Raw genomic sequence first — 20945 nt, forward strand, 5'->3', positions numbered from 1 at the left:
GTGCACCAACTGAGTCAGGAGGATGAAGGCAAAAGGTTGCAAGGAATTCAAGGCTTATACAGTTTGTTGTCTTGGGTTTAAAATGGTCAGATTGTGCTGTATGCCTCCATACCATTATTCTAAGTAGGCAGCAAGAATATACCTAATGGCCCTTTGAAAGGTAAAAGAATTTTCTGCATCACATACTGCTCCTCAAGTAGCGTTTTGTCTTTTTATATATTGATTAATTGATATTTCATGTTTGCATAGTCAAGTTAAAAGCAAATGTCACCAAAATATATCGCACACCTCTAAATTTCAGACTTTGACCCAGTGCACAGATAGCAAGATGCAATCGCAGATTGTCGTGCTTGATTTTATCAGTTTAAAGTCATCTGCTGGTGTTTATTAATATTATGTGTTCTGCATGTAAAACAACCAAACAAACAAATCAGAAACATCACATTTCTTATGTCTTTGTTAAACGTATGCAATAATCCAAACACAAAAGACCTTAATGAAAATACTGCACAAATTTCTCACCGCAAGAAGATGAAGGAAGGAAAGAAGATGAAGAAAGATAGTGAATTACAGCCACTTCTATAAAATGCATCTAATTTTCTTTGATGTAGAAACTTTACACATGGTGACACTACCAATGAGTAACTACTATGGTGACTACTATGACCAGTAACACTGTTGAGGTGACTACTATAACCCGATTCATAGTACATGCAACATGTATCACTGTGGTCCATGGTGTTCAGGCATAAAGACCGTAACGACCTGTCCTGAGAAAGCTGCTTCCGTCTATAAACAATGTGACTGAATGATGCAGGAGCTGATTGTTTCAGATCATAGCTCTAAGCTGCTTATAAAGGCATTGCTTGGTTATTATCTGTTAGCTTTAAAATGACATAACATTCTGTCCATTCTTTTATCATTGTGATTAATCTGAATGTATTTGCCTTTTATGTTCTGTACCTGAAGACAGTTGCACAGCTGTTCGTAAGTTCAAACTCTGTTTAGTTATCACTTGAATGTTTAATAAATAGAGATTTACATGTCACTAAATGAATACGGGTAGCACCACACAAACTAGTTCCTACCTAGATATTATTTGTTACTAAATATTTAGCCCAGCGTAAATGCTGCACAGCTAACTGAACCAACTGACAAAACTGAGCTTTTTGCACAACATGACAGCCATTATATTCTGTAGAAAATTATCATTTAGTCATATAGTTGCAATGGCTAAAATAGTGTTTCCTGTCAAGGGATCATGTTGATTCAATTTATTTTTCTTCTGAAAACTGCAATTTAACTGAATAATTTGAAACAAAAGTGCAAATCAACATCTGGCTATCACACCTCTTTATCTCAGCCTCAACAGTGTTATTGGTCAACTATTAGATGGTGGTTGTGTGAATGTTTTTATTGAGCCCAATTATACCACTACAGTGTTGAAGAAAGGCTGAATTCTGATTAGACAATGAATTAATTGTGATAAAATACAGTTTTAACAAACTCAGTTGCAGGGGCATCTTTGCAATGTTGCATAAACTCTTCTGTTCAAAAAATAAGCTACTCATAAATAAGTGACTTGTTTGAGGCTTACACAGATGGAAAGTTTTCATTCAGTCTTCTTTTTTATTACTGCAGCATTCGGTTATATAATAAAGCAAATGTCTTCTGTGAGTAAATGCAGTAAATTAAGTATATGAAATGTGACCATGCGCTGTATGCCAACTCAATAGAAATAGAGTTGATGTCCGTGTTTAAACATAGCTGAGAAGTAATTTATTAGGGGTGTGCAAAAAAATCGGTTCACATTCCAATCGTGATTCAAGCTCTACCGATTCAAAATCGATTCATAGAATTAGAAATAGAAAATTCATAGAAAATTATTCATATTTTTTAATTTAATTACATTTTTTATTTTTGAATTGAATCTTGAGCCTGAAAATCGATATTGAATCGAATCGTGACATTTTCTGGATCGTACACCCCTATAATTTATGTTCCACCATCCTGCTGCACTGTTCCTGTTTCTTTTCCTTTCTTCATGTGTGTGTCTCAGTACCACTATTACAGGTCAGACAGGATTGTAGATATATGCACAGACATATCACATATAGTATGTTTCAGATAAACAGTGAACAACATTGTTGCGGAGCTGTGGCATGTCAGGGTCATGAGATCCTGATTTTACACTGTCTATTTGTGCCTAATTTGGAGCTGCAAACAATTGCCTCAAATTATTGTATTTATAAGTGATAACTGAAGATAAACTTTTTTGCATAAAATTATGTGTTTCTATAGTTAGGACCATGATAATGCATTACTTTAAATTAGTTTTTTCTGAGTCTGCACTGTGTCACTCCTAGAGCTGTGTATTGGCAAGAATCTGGCGATACGTATCACGATGCATGGGTCATGATTCAATATATTGCAATATATTTCGATACTGTGCGTAAGGCGATATATTGGGATTTTTTTTTTTTTTTTAAGTATATTTTTTTTGAAAAACTAATATTTAAAAAAAGACATGATGTTCATAAAAGTCAAAGCAGTTTACTTAAGGTAAACAATTCAGTACACAGAAAATCAAACTGCCAGTTTGGGATTGTGTTTCACAGGTTCTTAGTGAGCTAATGTTTATATGCTAAAGTAGGCCAAAGTTCAGCCATAGCTACAATGTTAGCTTCTAGCAAAAAGTCAGGCACTGCTAGGCACTGTTAGGCACTGTTAGGCAAGGACAGTAGTGGTATGTCTCAGCATAGCCATCTAGCAGTAGGGGGTTTAAACACAACATAGACGTGAACCACTGTTTTACATGAATATTTTGAACGTTTAAAAAAAATATATAATTTTTATTTAAAAAAAAAAAAAAATCGATATTGCCTTTTTGAAAATCGATACAGTATTGCAAAATAAAATATCGTGATACTCAACTGTATCGATTTTTTTTTTCTTACACCCCTAGTCACTCCTACATTTCTGCAGTGATTGAGAGGTCAAGCCACCCCACAAAGAATTGGTCTCAGTTGTCCTTAATTGTACTGGGATCATGAATCCTCCCGTAGAGAAGCAGAGTGTGTTTCCTTCCACAGAATGCTCTGAGCCATGTACAGTATATCTTTGTATTCTCAGGAAGGGCCTCTTCCTCACCACCGGGCATTGTTATGTGGTCTGAGCTTCTTGCACGGTCATTATCTCCTGAGAATACAAATGGGCTGGTGCAACCTGTTGTGTGATGTGTATAATGTATTTCTTAATTGTCCATCTTCCTTCATGTAGACAAGTTACTTTTCTGACTAGCATTGTGTGAGAATATGTTTTGCTACCGCTCTCTCTGACAACATACCCGTTTTAATAATCTGCGTACTGTCATTTGGGAGCCTGGCCTATTGCTCAGAGTGTCCTGTTACTCATTCAAAAATCATAACAGCCATGGGTGTGGCAACATTACAAGTCTTGGATTGGGAAAGTGATTCATGAACTACATTTTGTTCCAAACTATAAGCTGAACCTAATTTCCCTTTGAATCCCCCTCCTAGAGATCATTCGGGAAGTTGAGTCCTCCCCTTAGAGTGGTTACCTGCGGTTTATGTATTTGCAGCTTTAATTCGCATAGTTCGGTACATCAGGCCTCCTGATGGCTGGTTTTACAAAAATAGACTTTGACTATGGATCAGATCAAATCTCACTGCTGCATGTTTCCAGGTTGCTGTGGTCTCTAAAAACTTTACCCTCTCATTACGTGCTCCACAACACATTGGCAAACCACAATATGAGCCATGTTCTTACCCTTTTTTTAATTGTCGTTTGGTGCCAATCGTCAGCAGGTGTCACTGGTGTCACTTGTTACCATGGAAACATGGCTCTGATTTCTGGGTTAGTCCGGGGTTAGGTTGGCCGGTTAATTGGTTAGGAGAATACAAATTGAAGCTAATGTATGCAGCACACTGATAAAGGCCTTGCAAGCTGAAAGTTGGGCTTTCGTGTGCTTTTTTTTCATTGAACAAAACATTTATATATGGTTATAACACAAACTTCAAGTACCATTAAATGTATTTTTTAACCTTGTGATTGTTTTCTATCTTTTCCTCTAGTTGGACAACATCCTTTACCCTCCCTCCGCTTACCTCAGGAAGTCCAGTAACCCCGAGTTGACTCGGGGATTAAGTCCTGCTCTCAAATTAAAGCGACATCTCAGTGACGATGGAAAACATGTTCGAAGACGGAGTCTCGGGGGTGGTCTCACAGGTAATAATTTCATTCCCATTTTAGGTTCTCACAAGTATTCGGACTGCTTTAGACTACCATGCTACTATAACGGCTGCCTTTTTCATCATCCACGTGAAAAACGGTTTATTTCAATCATTATCACATTAATGGCCACAAACCAACGGCCATCTATTACTTGTAGAATGCGTGGATGCTCCTTAATGGACAATTAATACCCTTAATGAGTCTAAATTTCACACAAAAAAAAACACGTTGACCTCTTACCTTTAGTGACATCCAGCCAGTTTTGTCTGGATATCTTTTTTTTTTTTTTTGCTGTGGTTTTGAGATCTCACTGATTTGCGCCACCATCCCAGTACAATGGAAGTGAGTGAAGTTTCATTCAAAGCAATGAAAAATGACTTGGAAAAATAGAAGCAAAGAGGATAATCTACAGACCCTGCTGTGAACAGTTTACAGTGTTTCCTACATTTTTGTGGAGAAAGTAGTTCCCTGAGGACAAGCTTGGAAGTAAAAAAAACTCCCCTTCGAATGTATGACTGTTTTCAGTTTCAGCAAGTAGTGAAAAAAAATAAGCTGGTTCGAAAGGGGCAGGGCTGGAAAAAGGTGATGTCAAAAAAAACCTATTCTTAGAGGCATCGCGATTCTGTCTATTAAGATTATGTCTTGATGCAGAAAAGTCAATAATTGGACATTTTAAATGCAATTCTTGAGATGCAGCATCAATGCTACTTCTTTAGTTTTGGTGAGGACGGCTGAGTGTGAGCAACCGCAGATGGAGTCGAATGGTGTCCAGAGATTCCCACCCCTATTGTTTTCCATACAAGATTGGCTGAAGTGTGGACTGTGTTTGAAAATGTAGTAATTGTAAAAAAAAAAAAAATTATTTCTACAGCCACACTTAGTCTCAGGATATAAGGAAGAATACATGAGCTAACAAGCTTATCACTTGCTTTTTTACTGTCAGTGGCACTGCTTTGTGAAAAAGACTGCGCTCCTGTGATGAGGAATGTGTAAAGTCAGCAGAGAGATATCCTCTTGGAATTGTACAATTCAGTGTGTGATGATTTGAGGGTTTAAGTTGGTAGATTCGGTAGCAAATCCTGCAGAGTGAACTTACTTGACGAGTACAAACTACCTGAACAGATTTAGTTTTTTTCTGTCGGAATTACTATAGGACTTCTCAAGGTCTCAAGAACATACGTTATCAACGTACATCAACGTTATATCCAGGTTCCAGTAACAGGGGAAAGAGAAGAACTTTGCTGCATGGAAAGAGTTAACTATATAGTTTTATTCTGCCTCTGGCTAGAGGAGTGCGTGTCTGGCTCACATGAGATACATTCCTGTCTCAGGACAATTACAGATTTATGGCTCATTTATTGTGACTGCCGCCTTGTTTGCTTCCATTCAGACCTCAGACTGATTGTCTGTTTTAGGGCTTTGAACAGCTTATTTTTCCTTGTGAGGACTTTCACCTCACTGATTAAAATGTTGACCTTTTCACAGTCAATGAAAGATTGTGTTTTCATCAGGTGCAGCTTTGAATTAATGCATTACTCTGTACTAATCGGTCTACATAAAAACAAGATGAATAAACAAACATTAACCTGAAGCAAGTCAACTTCCATTGATGCGGTTGTGTTACTAAAGCAAGATGAGTTAGATTGGGTTTTCTTTCTGGTATTGATTTCAACATAATTGTATTTGTTGATGTTTTATTTTTGGTTACAGTATAGCTAGTTCGTGCTTGCAGCTGGCACAGTACCTGAGGGCACATACTGGAATGGTTAAGACATGCTTTAACATTATAAATAACAATAATTTATTATCGAATGATCAAACTTAAAAATTGAAACTTAAACAGTCAGACAAATAGGCTATATGTTTGAGCCTAAGTATGCCTATAAATTCACTCATGTCATGTACCAGGAAAGTAAGGGACAACCATAGACTTTAATGCTCAAATTTTGTGGTTACGGCATCAAGTGCTGTTCCTTTGAAATTGTGAAATTTGAAATCCATATTATACAGTATGTTTATAAGACTAATACAATCACATCTTTATTTTGGAATACAACAACTTCTCTCAGCTTATAAATACATTTAAAACAAAAGTGCTTATGTTTTAACCCCCCTGATGAATGAGGAGTTTTCTCTCCGTGAGGGGATGATAGTGTGATAAATGAAAGTTTTAATGGTTTACAACCCTAAGTTTGCATAACATGCCTGGAAACCCAGAAAGCCTTGTTTACCCTTTGGTGAATTTGGCAAGGAGAAGTTACCTTGGCTGAGACACTTTTAATATAAAATGTCCAAGTGAATGAAACCCAGTAGAACAGTGACAGTGTGTGTAGAGACTTTTAATTTGTTCGTTTATTTTTCACATCATGATTCATGCAGCAGATGTGTGCTTGAAACATGGGGCATCTCTACAAGGTCGGGAACAGAGTGGTCTGACCTTGCAAATACCTGCGTTGAATCTAAAAAAAAAAAACATTGCTACCTCCTGATACCCCCCTTTCTATGATGGGCTTTAGTGAGGAAAGATTTTGCCGGTAAGGAAGGAAGGAAGGACCACAATTTTCCCTCCTCATCCTGTTTGGTCTCTCTTTAATCCTCTTGATGTTACTACAGCGATCACAGTGTAACTATGAGTGAACTGTAGCAGTACATGTCAGATCCAGATCCAGGTCCAGAGCTGAGCCTTATAATTTTGTCGGCAGTGGAAAAGACAATGCAAGAATAAACAGATTTATTTTCATAAGATTTGATAAAATGTTGCTAGTATCATCTGGGGTGAGAAAGAAGACTGACGGCTAAAATGAATAGAGGCAGTGTTAACTTTTCAGTCTCGGTTTTTGTGTTTTGAAAGTACAAAGGCTAACCACTGTAACTTTAAGCTGTTTACGTCTTTTTGGGAGCATTTCATGCCTCTTAATTGAGACAGAGTTGACAGTAGAGAGTTGACAGGAAATGGGTAGAAAGAGATAGGGACTGAAACGCAAGAAGGGTCTCCTGACTCAAGGGGTCTTGATGGCCTAAGGCAGCCATCGGTAACTGGCGGGCCACATCCGGCCCGTCAAAGCTTTCAGTCCGGCCTGCAGAATAATCATGAATTCAGAAAATGTGAAGAGGAAAAAATGCGTTCTGGTATTAAGCATTTCAAGCATTTACAGCCGGTAACATTACACAGGTAGAGCACAAACCCAGCCCCCTGTATTTGTATACCGATGGTGTCGTATGCTATACAGATTTCAAAGTTTCTTGAGGCAAATTTGTGATATTGAGCTATATAAAGAACATTGACTTGACCTGACTCAAACCATGTGGCCATTGCCATGAGAGCACCCCTAATATGTGTGTTTGTAATGCAAGACATGCATTTAAAAAAATTTAATGTATTGCATTTACAAATCTCACAATATTATTAAATTGGAGAGAAATGTCAGTCTGATACCTCTGAAATGCCACCCATATCTGATTTGTCTGATAAGTCTGGTATTGTGCCCATTGATGGCTCTTTCCGTCAGTTGGAGGAACAGTCGACTAATCGGAGCGGTGGAGGTGGGATTGAGAATGTCAATGTCATCTTCCTGCGTAGCTTACTATATATACAGTCGTTGCTAGCTATCTAGTTACAGTACATCTTTGAAAAAATGCCACAGAAAAAATAGACAATAATGTTGACAAGCGTGGATGAGATTAACACACCTTTACTGTAAGTCAATTTTGAGAAACTCTTAAGACAACTAAACAAGAAAACACATTCTTCAATCGAACCAGGACGTAGCCAACAGCACTGCAAAAAATGGCTAAATCGATCGCATTAAGTGCAACTCTAAATTAACTTGCATGTCTTTAAGACAGCAATAGTGTTTGAAATCTATTATTTTCAGTTCATGTTTTGCTCTTCGCAGGACAGTAAATTTATAACCCAGCCTTCTCCAGTTCATAAAAGTTTAACCCATCTGATGATGTGTGGCTTTAGGCCATCTGAACTTGACGTATTCCCTTTATGTTCTGAGCACCGTCTACTTATCTTCTCTTCCTTCACTGTGCCAAGATGGTTAATCCTCTTCTCTGTCTCCTCGAATGTTTACTTGAACAGGAAATGGAAATATTCACATGTGGATAAAGAGTGACAACACTTAAACAAATGATTTTTCAATCCATGGAGTGCCAGCGGTGCAATAAGAGCGGCTGAGGCCTGAGGCTGCTTAAGTTAGGATTTAATCTTTTTCTTGCCTTGGTGTACTGAGGTTTTAGGATTAAAGAGGGCAGATGAAAGCAGTATTTGGTGCCATCTAGGTGCCAGCCCAGGGAGCTTTTATTTAAGTTTTACAAACAATATTCTTGTACAGAACTCATGTTGTCATGCCATTTACTGACCATCATCAGACTTTGTTTGGCGCTTTGATTATGTAATGTTGGGATTGTCAGTGATCTCTTAATGGGCTTTTCCCCCCTCTAATTTAACCCTTTGACATCCTGCCTGGCTGCACAGGGTCAGGGTCAGGGGCTTCAGCTTTATACTCCTAGCAAGAACAGACAGCTCTGATTATCTTATGTTACTGGTATGTACAGTAATTTGACCTGTACGGTCTTCCCCATTAACTCCCTCCTATGGGTCAGGGGTGGTGGAGTGTGACAGTAGTTTGAATTTACTGTAGTACGACAAAGCTTGTTTACAACTGCACAGTGGTGAAAACAAGTAAGTAACAAGTAAATGTACCAATATATTAATGTAAACAATACTTAAAGTAAAAGTACAGAAGAATCATTAGCAAAATGTACTTAAAGTATCAGAAGTAAAAGTACTTATTATGAAGAAAAACAGCCCCTTTGACTGATATATTGCTGTGTATCACATCCTTAGACCGTTAAAACTGACGCATCGATGTGTAAGCAGCATTTTACTGTTGTAGCTGGTTGAGTTGGCACTAGTTTTTACTACAGATGGGTGTTTTAGTCCGGTGGTTCCCAACTTAGAGGTCGGGGCCCTCCAAAGGGTCACAAGATGAATCTTGAGGATTTATTAATGAAAGAGAAATGAAGAATAAAAAAGGTGTTTTTATAGATTTAAAAAAAAAAACAATTATATTTGCTCTTTTGTAAAATAATGGATAATATCACCTCTGATTATATCTTGAAAAGTTATATGAGAAGTTTAATTGGGGGGTAAATCACTCTTTGGAGGAACTGCCAAAATGTGAAACATGAATTGAACCTCTCCTATTGTTGCTCTGCAGGAAAGTACCTTCTGCTACCCTCCCACCCCCAGCAGACACACACAGCTTGGCAGCCGTCATCTGAGATGTCTAACCTGGTCCGTATGTGTTCCCTGAACCTCGGAAAGTCAGACCCCTCCCTCACCTCCAGCATGGTGAGTACTTCCTTAATCATGACCCCACAACGATATTCTGCATCCTGATCTATGCTCCCATTACCTCATCCTGAACAGTTTGTTCATAACAAAAGCTGCTCTGTGTAGTTGAAGATGTTAGGTAATAGGGGACAGGTAATTTGCTTATAACCATGTCTGAATAAATAAAAATCAACACTCCATGGTAATCAAACTTATTTTATGAGGATAATTCTAGACAAACTATATTTAATTTACTCAACACAAAATATCAAACAACATGGTCATGTTCCTGCACACATGCAACATACTAAAATTCTCTTGTATGTGCCTGTGAACTGTGATCAAATGCATTTAGAATTAATTTTTACCTGTTTTATTTTTGGTTTTGTAGCTGAACTCTGGTTTAATGAATGCCCTGTATATTTTGTTAATGACTCTTATCTGTCACTGCTGCAGATTTATAAAGCACTTTGCTGAAAAATACTTAATACATTTTTTTATTTCTCTGGGTACAAAACCTAAAAAGCCATGCAACATAACAAGTGTTCACATTTATCAACAATAATTAAATGCATTGAGAAAGAAAACTATTTAAGATTGGTGCATGTCTTTACAGAGTTACAGAAATGCATTTAAAGTCTAAAGGCTTAAAAATGTAAGCACATATGACGAAGAAAAACCTACTTACAAATGTAGCCACATTTTGAAGAAGTCCAAGTGCATCCCTGCTGTAGTTTGAACCGAATGAAGTCATGAAGACAGAGGTGTCCTTCAGCGTGTTCTTTCAGATGACTCTGATGTGCTATATCGTGATCTTGTTGTCTCAGGAGTGAGATACTATCAAAATCAGAGGCTAATCCAATGCTGTTAGGCTATGAGTCATTCCCAGTGCGTGCTCGGTATCAGTTAGAGAAAAGGTTAATGTAATTAAAAACGTGTATGTGTGTGTGCATAAATATGTCCATCTGTGCTTGTGTGTGGGTGAATTTACTGTGACCGTTTATTTTAAAAACTGACATTTATACCATTAGTGATCTAAGTGATTCGACCCAGAAAAAGGCACGACAAACTGAACTATTTCTCAGATGGCTCATGACATCATAGTAACCCTGTTTACACTAATAACATAATACAGTTTGTGAGACAGGTACAAAATATCTGAACTAATTCTGTACACTAGGGGGGGCTAGTGCATTTTCAGTGTTCAGAACTAAAATACATGTATCCTTATGCTTTTAAAAGCCAGACATTAATCCCTTTGGTTATTGTGCCATGCAGAGTGAATGAATACATAATTTCCTGTAACATAATTGTCCTCCAGTGGATAATTTACTCCAATCGATGTGTTGGTTCAGTTTATGTCATGTCTTGATGACGTGAATGAGTCTTTTAACATCTTCGCCAGTATTTTAAGATATTTGTGTTTTTATAATAAGGCTCTACTGATCCCCATAGGCATTTATTTTAATTTCCATCCATCACAGGAAGGTTAGAGCATGCGAGCAGCTACACAGCAGAACTCCTTGAGCTGGTAGGGATTCAGCATATTGCTCAAGGACACTTCAGCAGGAGAGGTTCAGGGTCTCTAGCCACATGCATTTCCTCCACCTACCAAGGAAACATTGTCTAATTGTCAATTTTTTTAACGTAATCTTTGTGTTCTTTGTTTAACCGCAATTAATTGAAAAGTTAGCTAACATCCTAAGAGGTATGTTGATGGGAATTGTTCTTTTTGTTTAGATATGCAAAATTGTAATTCTCTAAGTGGTTATTGGTCACCATGGTCGGACTGTTGAGCTAAAGCTATGCTAGTTGTTGGCACTTGTCCCTATACATATTCCTTGCAACAAAAATGACAAGGGGGGGGGGGGGATACGGTTAGCAATAATGTTTTATGATAATAAAGGGCAGTTGTTTACTTCATAGGCTGTGTACCTGTGTTACTACATTATCTGGGTCACATAACAGTGATATAACTAAAAGATATATCCTGGAATTCATTCAAAACTTTAATTTGTTTTAAAAAGTAATACGTGAATAAATATTTTTAAATTTGACTTAAAGAGACAATTATATTGTCAATCGCAATTATTTTTGAGACAATTAATTGTACAGCAAAAATTTGAATTGTTATTGCTCTGCATTCGTATACAGTACTAAGAGCTTCTCTGTATTAGATAATATCGGAAAGTATTAAGAAGTAGTAAGAGTATTTGGTGTAAGTGCTCTTAGTGTACTTTGAGCCGTGAATGACTCTGCACTCACCTCTCAGATGAGGCTGTAAGTGTAAGGTCATGGGGACCCAGCAGACACATTTTTTCATCAGAATTCATTCAGCAAATGGGACCACAGATAGATGGTTGAAATTGGGCTTTTTGCTAAGAAAGAGCATTGGGGTGCAATGCACGCCCGTGGCGCATGACATGCCCCCTCTACTACATGCTGTGCTGCACTACTCCACTTCCAAAACATTTCATGTAAAAGGAAATAATGAGACAGATTAGCAATTAGTGCATCCACTGCGATGTGAGAAAATTCATTGCACGTCCTTACTGTAGGAGATTCCACGCTGAAACACACTGCCTTCAGCTCTTCTGAGGACGAGTCCAGTCCTCAATCTGCTGCAATTTTGCCCGGGCCTGTAGAATGACTTTCCTCTGGTGAAACTAATGATTGCCAATGCTGTGTTTTTTTTCTTCCCTTCATTCATTTGAATATATAGAGTATGCAATCAAATATATTCTGTAATATGCAGCTCAAATGTTGTATTGTTCTTATTCTCAACACTGTTTGCATGCCCCTGGTGACTCCGTTGTTGGGTCAGTGAGAAAATGAGATGCTGGTGACTGCTGCTCAGATATTGTCTTGTGTAGGAACAAGCTAAATTGCTGATGTGTTGCTACTTCTTAATGGTATCTTTTGGAGTCGGCTGCTCTGACACCTAAAGGGTTCGACTACATCCACTGTGTTATCCTGCCTGCAGAACAAGCTTAGTAAAGATTGTGAATTGGCTGACCTTGAGAAAGAAGCAAAAGAGACAAACCCCTCAGCTACTAGCTTCTAAATAGAAGTTGCTGTTTTCTTCTTAGATTTGTAATTCACAATTAGAAGTTTGTTAAATGTGAGTCCTCATCTTCAGTGTACTTAAAACTAAAAAGATGATGCCTGTCTATTATCTTACAGGCAGAGTGGTATTTGTCATAATGACGGTTATATAACTGGGAAGCAGCAGTCCCTGACCATAATGACAATGAATGAATAGAGGTTTGCCAGCATACTCACTGATATACTGCATCTAGTGCACTGAGCATTGCTGTCAATTCTGACCAAAGCCATATTTGGCAGATCTATCAATGTCTAAAGAGATTTAATTGGCTGTTGGATTTGGCTTTTGATAGTTTAGTTTTAAATGGACAAATTTGAAAAAAACTTTTTTGCACACCTCTTTTGTCGGGCAGGTGCGTAGGATATGATCAAAGGCAACAGATCAAAAATAGTAGAGAGAAAATCCCGCACACTGACCATTACGCAAGCAATAATTTATTAGAAAAACGTTTCGGTCTCAGACCTTCATCAGGTGATCACCTGATGAAGGTCTGAGACCGAAACGTTGTATTTTTCTAATAAATTATTGCTTGCGTAATGGTCAGTGTGCGGGATTTTCTCTCTACTAAATGGACAAATTTGAAATGTTTACTTTCAGGCTGTATTACTGTTTTATTATTCACTAAAAATACTAGAAAAGTAACTATATTGTTAAGACCGTAATTGCAAGGACAAAATATAGAGCTTAATTTATCATTTGGTTCTTTATTATGTAGCAGGGCATAATTCACTTTATATTGCATCACAGTTCTCCAGAGTTACTAAAGAAACCAAGGGTTTCTGTAGTCAAATATCTGTAGAGAAGGCACTGTTTCTCATTGACAGACAAATATTCCTTAATTTAAAACTAGAATGAGACAGTGGCTGCATGAGCCTCCTTGACCGTGACCATGATTTTAGATGGCCTCACTGCTTTGTGATGAGTTTATGATTTTTGTAGGGCTTCTTTATCGATAAATCAGAAGACCAAGTTGATGTTGTTCAAGGTCTTGTTTTGTCCGATTAACAGTCCAAAACATGGAGGTACTTAGTGTAACAGTTGGTCTGAGCACTTGACTTGTGTTTTTAAGGTGGTATTAAGGTATGAGGTAAAAAAATAATACTTGGTATCTTGTTAATTTGGATCTTTCACAGTCAGTGAACACTTATGCACACTAAGTAATGGCTCCCTGTTTGTTTTTACTCACTGTCGTGTGATGAAAAAACTACATCTATGGTTTGATGAATTTTCTAGTGCTTCATTATCGAAAAATTCTGTTGGCTGCTATAACGATACCCTAAAGCCAAAGTTGATGTTGTTGAATGTCTTGTTTTGTCCGATTAACAATCCAAAACCCAGAAATACTTAATTTACTGTAAGATTTTCAGTTTTTGAAGGTCCGATGACATGGTGCTCTTTGGATGCTTTTATATAGACCTTAGTGGTCCCCTAATACTGTATCTGAGGTCTCTTTCCCGAAATTCTGCCTTGGTGCAGAATTACAGCCACTAGAGCCAGTCCCACAATGAGCTTCCCTTAGGATGTGCCATTTCTGTGTCTGAAGCTATTGAGGAGGAGAGAGGGAGGGGCAAGGTGGAGGGTGGGGGTGTGGCCTTGACCAACTGCCACTTTTCTCGTATGAAAGCCATGATCTCTCTCTCTCATGGGTTGGCCAAATTCTCTGGGCGGGCAAAGCAGAGAAAGGGGAGGTAACCTCACTTGTTATGACCTCATAACAAGCAAGATTCCAGAACAGCTCATCTGAGCTTTCATTTTCTCAACCCAGGGCTCGGTTTACACCTATCACCATTTCAAGCCAATTGGGGACCATAGGCAGGCTGGAGGAACTCATATTAATGTTAAAAAACCTCATAAAGTGAAATTTTCATGCCATGGGACCTTTTAAGGTCTGTTGAGTTTAGGGCTGTATCTACCGATTGTCATTATCAATTAATTGGATATCCTCTGATTTATTTTTCTCACTTAATCAATTATACTCATTTGGTCTATAATATGTCATAAAGTAGTAAAAAATGCCCATCATAATTTCCTTCATTCAGTGATTTAAAAAAAAAAGTGCTATTTGTGCAAAACAAGCCAAAATCCAAAAATATTTAATTTACAATGAAAAAGCCATCCTGTTATTGCTTTTTGCCTTTTCCCCTCCTTTATGCTCTCCCATCATGCCCCTGGGCTTGCATGGCCCCTCCACAAGCGTGACCCATCTCTCTTGACTGTGATGGTCTTTGGCAGAAAATCAATACTTCACTTGAGGTGTGATATGGAGATAAGACTGTCATAATCCTGATGTTGTGCCTGTGTGACTCTCATTCTCCCTCATAATGGTAGTCAGTGATGTCCTTCACTGATATCATTGTTGTTGGAGCAGTTTGTTGTTGCACAGGAAGGAACGACAGTTTGTGTGTGTTCAAACATGAGGTGTTGTCTGGTCAGAAAAAACAAGTTTTTTTATCAAATATAAAAAAAAAATCATTCAGCACTGAACAATCTGCCTTGTTTAACCCATCTCAAATGAAAAAATATGATTATGATAACAAGTTACTCAGCTGCACCTTATTGAGCTGTTTGTCTGTGGTATCTTTCTTTGTTTTGTGGTCCCTGCATGGCTGCGTGTATTGTAATGTTTAAATTTGACCCATAGTCTGTCTATGTAACATGTTGTTACACAAACACACACACAAATTAGAGTAAGAAAAGATTAAAGCTGAATCAACCCTCCAACTGAATTTCTAACAAAACGGCGAACACCGTCTCTGCAGGGAGTTTTATTTAGTTACAAGAGATTGTGTGTCAGTGTTTCAGCAACATCCAAATTACAATAAACAATAGTAATACTAACTTACTGCATAAAAACATTTAGCTCATGTTCATGAGCTGTTTTTGTTCTCCCCTTGCACTGTTATGTTCCACAGAATAGCTTTGGAAACGCATCCCAAAATTACATATAGTGCAGTGAGTTACTGTAAATATATGGGTGTGATATAAATGAAACTGTCACTCCTGTAGTAGTAATTGCAGTTGAGACGTTCAACCCCTGTCATCCGCTATCTTTGAGATACAATTTTCTCTGCTTCTCTGATTCAAATGTGACCTTGTGTTATGCACAGTGTGACTTTGTGTTTACAGTATTTGAAACTGAGGTAAATGAATTGAAAATAAAGCCTATTGGATTGTCCAAGTGGACTCAAGATGACCGTTTCATTTTATGAACGCTTGCATTTGTTTGGCTATTGCAATTTATTCAAAATCGAGGAGAGGAATTGAGAGTGAGTCGTTGCAGCTTTTGGTTCTTCTTGGTTACTATATTTGCGGTTTTTGTCAAGGTTAAAGACTTGCCTCATCCATTCGGAGGCTGGCTCTACAGGGTTTTAACATGGCTGGATATTCTCACTCCTTTGGCTTTGGTCAAATTGATTCTTTGCACTGCTTTGTATGGAAGGAATGGATTCTTTCTTTCCTTACCGCTCTCTTCACAGGCCCATGTCCCTCCTCTGCCGGCCTCACATCTGCAGGTCACCTCTTGGTCTGATAAGCTCAAGCAGAGCAGAGGCTGTTGGTCACTCAATCAGAACTCGCTGCATGCTTTCAGTGCCAGCGCTCCCTTTTTTCTCCAAAGGCAAAGGAAACAACCTCAGCTGCCCACCTGCCAGGAGGAAATGATTCACAGACAACCCAAAGGCTTTTCTATGGCTATGCTCCAAGGCCACTGGCACAAGCTGCCTGTCTTTATAGCTGCCCTAAACCTGACTCATAGCAGTGTTTCTTTTCACTAAAAACTACTATGGCTACTATTTTTAATTACTATTTATTTCTAACGATGGGACTAGAACAAATAACTTCATTATTATTGTTATTTATACTATATATTGTTTAGTCTATAAAAACGTCCATTATAATTTTCTCATAGATCAAAATAACATTTTCAAATTGCTCTTTTGTCCAACCCAAATATATTTTAAAATGATATAAAATAGAGAAAAAAAACAGCAAAATCGTCACATTTGAGAAGCTTGAACCAACAAATATTTGGTCATTTTAGCCATGCTCGCAGCCTGCCTCTAAGGATGGCGATCTTGCTCTGTCGGTCGGTCCACTACTTTGGTTCACCGAAAAACAGCTATGGGATGGGTTGCCATTAAATTTTGTACAGACATTCATGGTATCTAGATGATGTATAAGCCTAATGACTTTGGTCATCTCCTGGCATTTCTTCTGGCGCCTCCAGCAGGTCAAAGTTTTAACTTATTCTGTGAAATATTCCAACATCCTCTCAATGGAAAGACAGAAAAGTCCAGGGTGCTCAGGAAGTTCATTCAGATGTTTGAAGGTGCTCTTTGGGGTCGGGAATTCAATTAAGTGTAGAAAAAAAGGAAAATCCAAAGGCACTCTTCAAAATTATTTAAAAAGCCTTTATTTTACTGGCTATTTCATAATAGAAAATTTAAAAGACATGTCTTTTAAATTTTCTATGCCTGAAGAGAAATGAAGAGTGCCTTGGATTTTTTCCTTTTTTTCTATCCTCCCAATGGATTTCTGCAAAATTTGCTAAAATACCTGCAAAACAAATAACAATCCTATCAGCCTCAGCTATACTTTGTGTATTGTGCTAATTAGCAAATGTTAGCAGGCTAACATACTATGTTACTTGCATTGCACTGCTGTGCCTATAAGTACAGCCTCACATAGCTGCCAACATGGCTGCAGACTCTTAATAAATGGGTTGCACGATTGTGTGATTGCCAAAAGTGTTCTGTGATTGATCTATTGTATCAGCACCAGGCTGTTTTTATATGTTGTGCTTGTTACAGCCACTTTATACAGTAGAGGAAGTTCTATCTCTATTGAATAAGACACATGATCCCTCCCCAGTGTTCCTGCAGCTTCTCATCTTCATTGTTAGTCCAATGTGGAATTTCTTAATTGTTCCTAGACTGAGCAATGACTCGAGACCTGTCTGATGAACATTACAGGATTCTTCAATTTCCTCAGGTAATCTGGAGGGCATTGTTCCAGCTGAAAAAAAGTTGACTACTGTAATCCTCGTCCTCTGAGGTTTTGGAGGGGTTTATTCAAAAACAGCCTGATTACCCGAGCGCAGACCTGAGCTGTCTACTCTTGGCTTTCTTATCAGCACAGCAGCACAAATGACTGTCACCCCAGTCACTGCAACACTCCATCAGCATTCTTTTGTACAGGTTTCAAAATGAGAAAAGTTGATGTAGTGGTCACCTGTCTGACAGTCCTGTGCACCTCCTCCACCAGCTTGTGGTAGTGGGTAGCTGTCATTCCAAGCCAAACTCTCTAAGAGAAATCATTTGAGCTTGGCTGGAGATGAGGAGAATGGAAGGGGCCCACTTAATATTCACAGAGCAGTACCACAGTGAATGGAAATGAGTGAGAGAGGGTGAAAAAAGAGAAAGAAAAGGGGGGCAAAGAAAAACACAGACTGAAACAGAATGCGAAATTACAGGATAGAATTGGCAGCATGGCATCGGAAACAACTTATTTATCCAAATCCTAATCATTCAGGAGGGTGTGGGAACATTGAGTTAGTGAGTGTGAAGATCTGTGGTCACTCGCTGACTGCCTCAAAAAACTCATCTCGGCAGAGCTGTAAGAGACAGAAGCAGCGTGTGAGTTGTTGAAAATTGACACAGGTTATGCAGTGGTATATAGAACGGGCTGTGCAGGCAAGTGCGGTTGATTTCGGCATGATAATGGGTCTGTATTGGGTTGTTTGGAACGAGGATAGCATTTCCTATGTACAAATTAGCCCACAGCAGTTTGTGTGACATTTTAACAGCAGGTTTGAAAGGTCCTGGGCAGCCACATTTTTTACTTAAACAGCATGCCTTCGTATTATTTTCTTCCTCTGCCATATAATACACACTCTCTCCCCATCTTCTCTTCTACATTTAATGTTAACTGTAGTCACAGCCATCATGTTTCCTTACTGGTCTAAACTTCAGGTGTGTATTTTGTAGTCTTCACATGACTCATTGACTGCAAAAGACCAGTGAGGTCGGTTAGCCTGGCTGCCGCAGACAGGATGCCAGATTCATTGTCAAGGTTGGAGCAGAACAATGCTTGGAAGGATATCCTCTCATTTTCATGGTCACCTAGGGTGCCCAAAAAGCGTGGCTGCTCAGAGAAATGAGTCTTGGGGCTCCCACTTGTCCCTGGTACCCCACCCACTCACCCCCACCCGTTGCTACGCTAAATTAGAACTGCCTATCTTCTCCCTTATTTTCCCCCCTTTCTCTCTCTTCCTCTCTCGCTCCATCTCTCCTTCACTCCTGAAGTTACAGAGGAGAGGAACAAGAGGAGGTGTCAGCTGACTGCCTCCTTCCAATCAGATAAGTTCTGATGGAAGTGTTTAGCAGCTGCTAAGATCAGATTTAGCCTGAGGGAGGGAGAGAGCAGGAGGAGGCTGGAGCTAGGCAGTGCAGCATGGCTATGCGCTGGTAGGCAGGCGTGATAAGTCGGGGCTCTGTACCATGGACGAGTCCAGCATTCTGAGGAGACGTGGGCTACAGGTAGGCAAGAATATGTGCCGTGCATGTGTGTGGAGATGTGTGTGTTTGTGCTGCAGGGTGACTTTGTACTCTACAGTATGTGTGCATGCTCTTTTAACAGAACACAGTTAGGACTTTGAGACCTTTTTGTGTTAACACTTGGCAGTACAGACAGAGTGAGCAACATTCTGGCTCTGGTGTTGATGTGTGCTTGTGTCCTGCATGTGAGAGAATCTCTTGGCAGAACTGAGGACATTTTTCAATAGATATACTAAAGAGGTTAATTTGGATATTCACTAACTAAAAACTAAAAACAGGCTGCAAATGCTTTAATCCACAATACTTTGTTTCTTTGTACAGATCTAGAATTAATAGTTTGTGTTCGAACATAGTTACTTTTTAAACATCAAATATTTTGTCACGTATGATTTGTGTTAGGTGTCGGCAGGATGAATGAGAGATGAGTACTCATGCTGAATTGACTTTTTGTGATAATCGAGTACAGTGAGGCTTTTGCCTTTCTGTCAGAAATCCTGTTTGAGGTGTAAGCTGAGTTCAGGACAAGAGTCCTAACAATTAATGTACTTATTTATATTATTACTGACATCACTCTGCCCTAATGTGAGATATAAATGCAGGTGGAAAGGAAGGACAGTGTTCTGCAATATGACATTTTTTGTATTTTACACCACAAGAGCTTTCAGACAATCATTTTTTCTAGGTGATGCTGACAAACACTGAGGTAGGTGTTACAGTAAAATGTAAATTGGGCTTGATTTATAATTTAGCTTACTCTAGTTAGTGCCACTTACAGAATAATTGATAAATGAAGTATTTTTTTAAATTCAGATCAAACTACTGCATACGTTTTTAAATTACAAACTCCCTGTGATCCGTTGCATGTGTCTTTTGTTTTAATAAGGCTGCATTATGGCAATAAAACTGCTTTATGCTCCAGCATTTATTTCATAATAAACAAAGGGGAGTTTTGCTTGTTTGAAAACTCATTTTTCATCTATAATATTTTATTTATTTAGCTGTCAAGTAATTCTTAAGATTGAAGCTGGCAGCATTTGACTCTCGGTGTCAGTGTGTTCCTCTGTGATTATGAATCACACTTTCTGAAAATTAGGCAGCGGAAATTCTGACATTTTAATTTATTCTCTTTGATTTTTTTTCATGGTCTTAATGGATTTCTCTGGAGAAACTAATAAAAAAAATTGTAATTGCATTTATCAAAAGCTTGCAAACAGTAATTTTGTGCACAGTTGCCCTAAGCTCTCTATTCCTTTGTTGGACACCACCTCCTCCCATGGTCTCTCTCCTCTACACACAAGACTTCTTTATGTGCCTGGTGCCTTCCTACTGTCTGTCCTTTCCTTCATTATTCCACTCATCCTTTCATGACCCGTGTGTCTTGTGCTGTCACCCTTTCCTATTCATCGCTCCTTCCACTTTGGTTCTTTTGTTTACGTAGGGGGGACGCCTTGCAGGCAGGGGGGTGCGCCTATTTCACCCCATCCCCTGTCCATTACTTCCTCCCCTCCCTCTCCTTCTTTCTCTGTCTCACTCCTCCATTTCACTCTTTTCTTTATTTACTATCCATCCTCCCTTCTGCTGTGGCCACTGTATTCCCTCTGTCCTTAACCTTTATTCTTCTATCTGCGTCTGTTCTCTCCATGCTTATCCATTCCATATCTTTATACCACTTACCACACTATTTATT

The 20945-nt window shown here is 38.6% G+C and overlaps 1 protein-coding gene across 10 annotated transcripts in view; it reads left to right on the forward strand.

Moving 5' to 3' along the window:
* mast4 (microtubule associated serine/threonine kinase family member 4) overlaps positions 1-20945 on the forward strand; it is a 101389-nt gene that overhangs the window by 12992 nt on the left and 67452 nt on the right. For all 10 annotated transcript variants that reach the window (XM_039780537.1, XM_039780535.1, XM_039780551.1 and 7 more), the window contains 2 exons: positions 4095-4248; positions 9483-9616. In XM_039780537.1, the coding sequence (XP_039636471.1) occupies positions 4095-4248; positions 9483-9616 (288 nt within the window). The remainder of the gene's footprint in view (positions 1-4094; positions 4249-9482; positions 9617-20945) is intronic.

This window comes from Perca fluviatilis, chromosome 17, assembly GCF_010015445.1.
Source record: "Perca fluviatilis chromosome 17, GENO_Pfluv_1.0, whole genome shotgun sequence".
Classification (NCBI taxonomy): domain Eukaryota; kingdom Metazoa; phylum Chordata; class Actinopteri; order Perciformes; family Percidae; genus Perca; species Perca fluviatilis.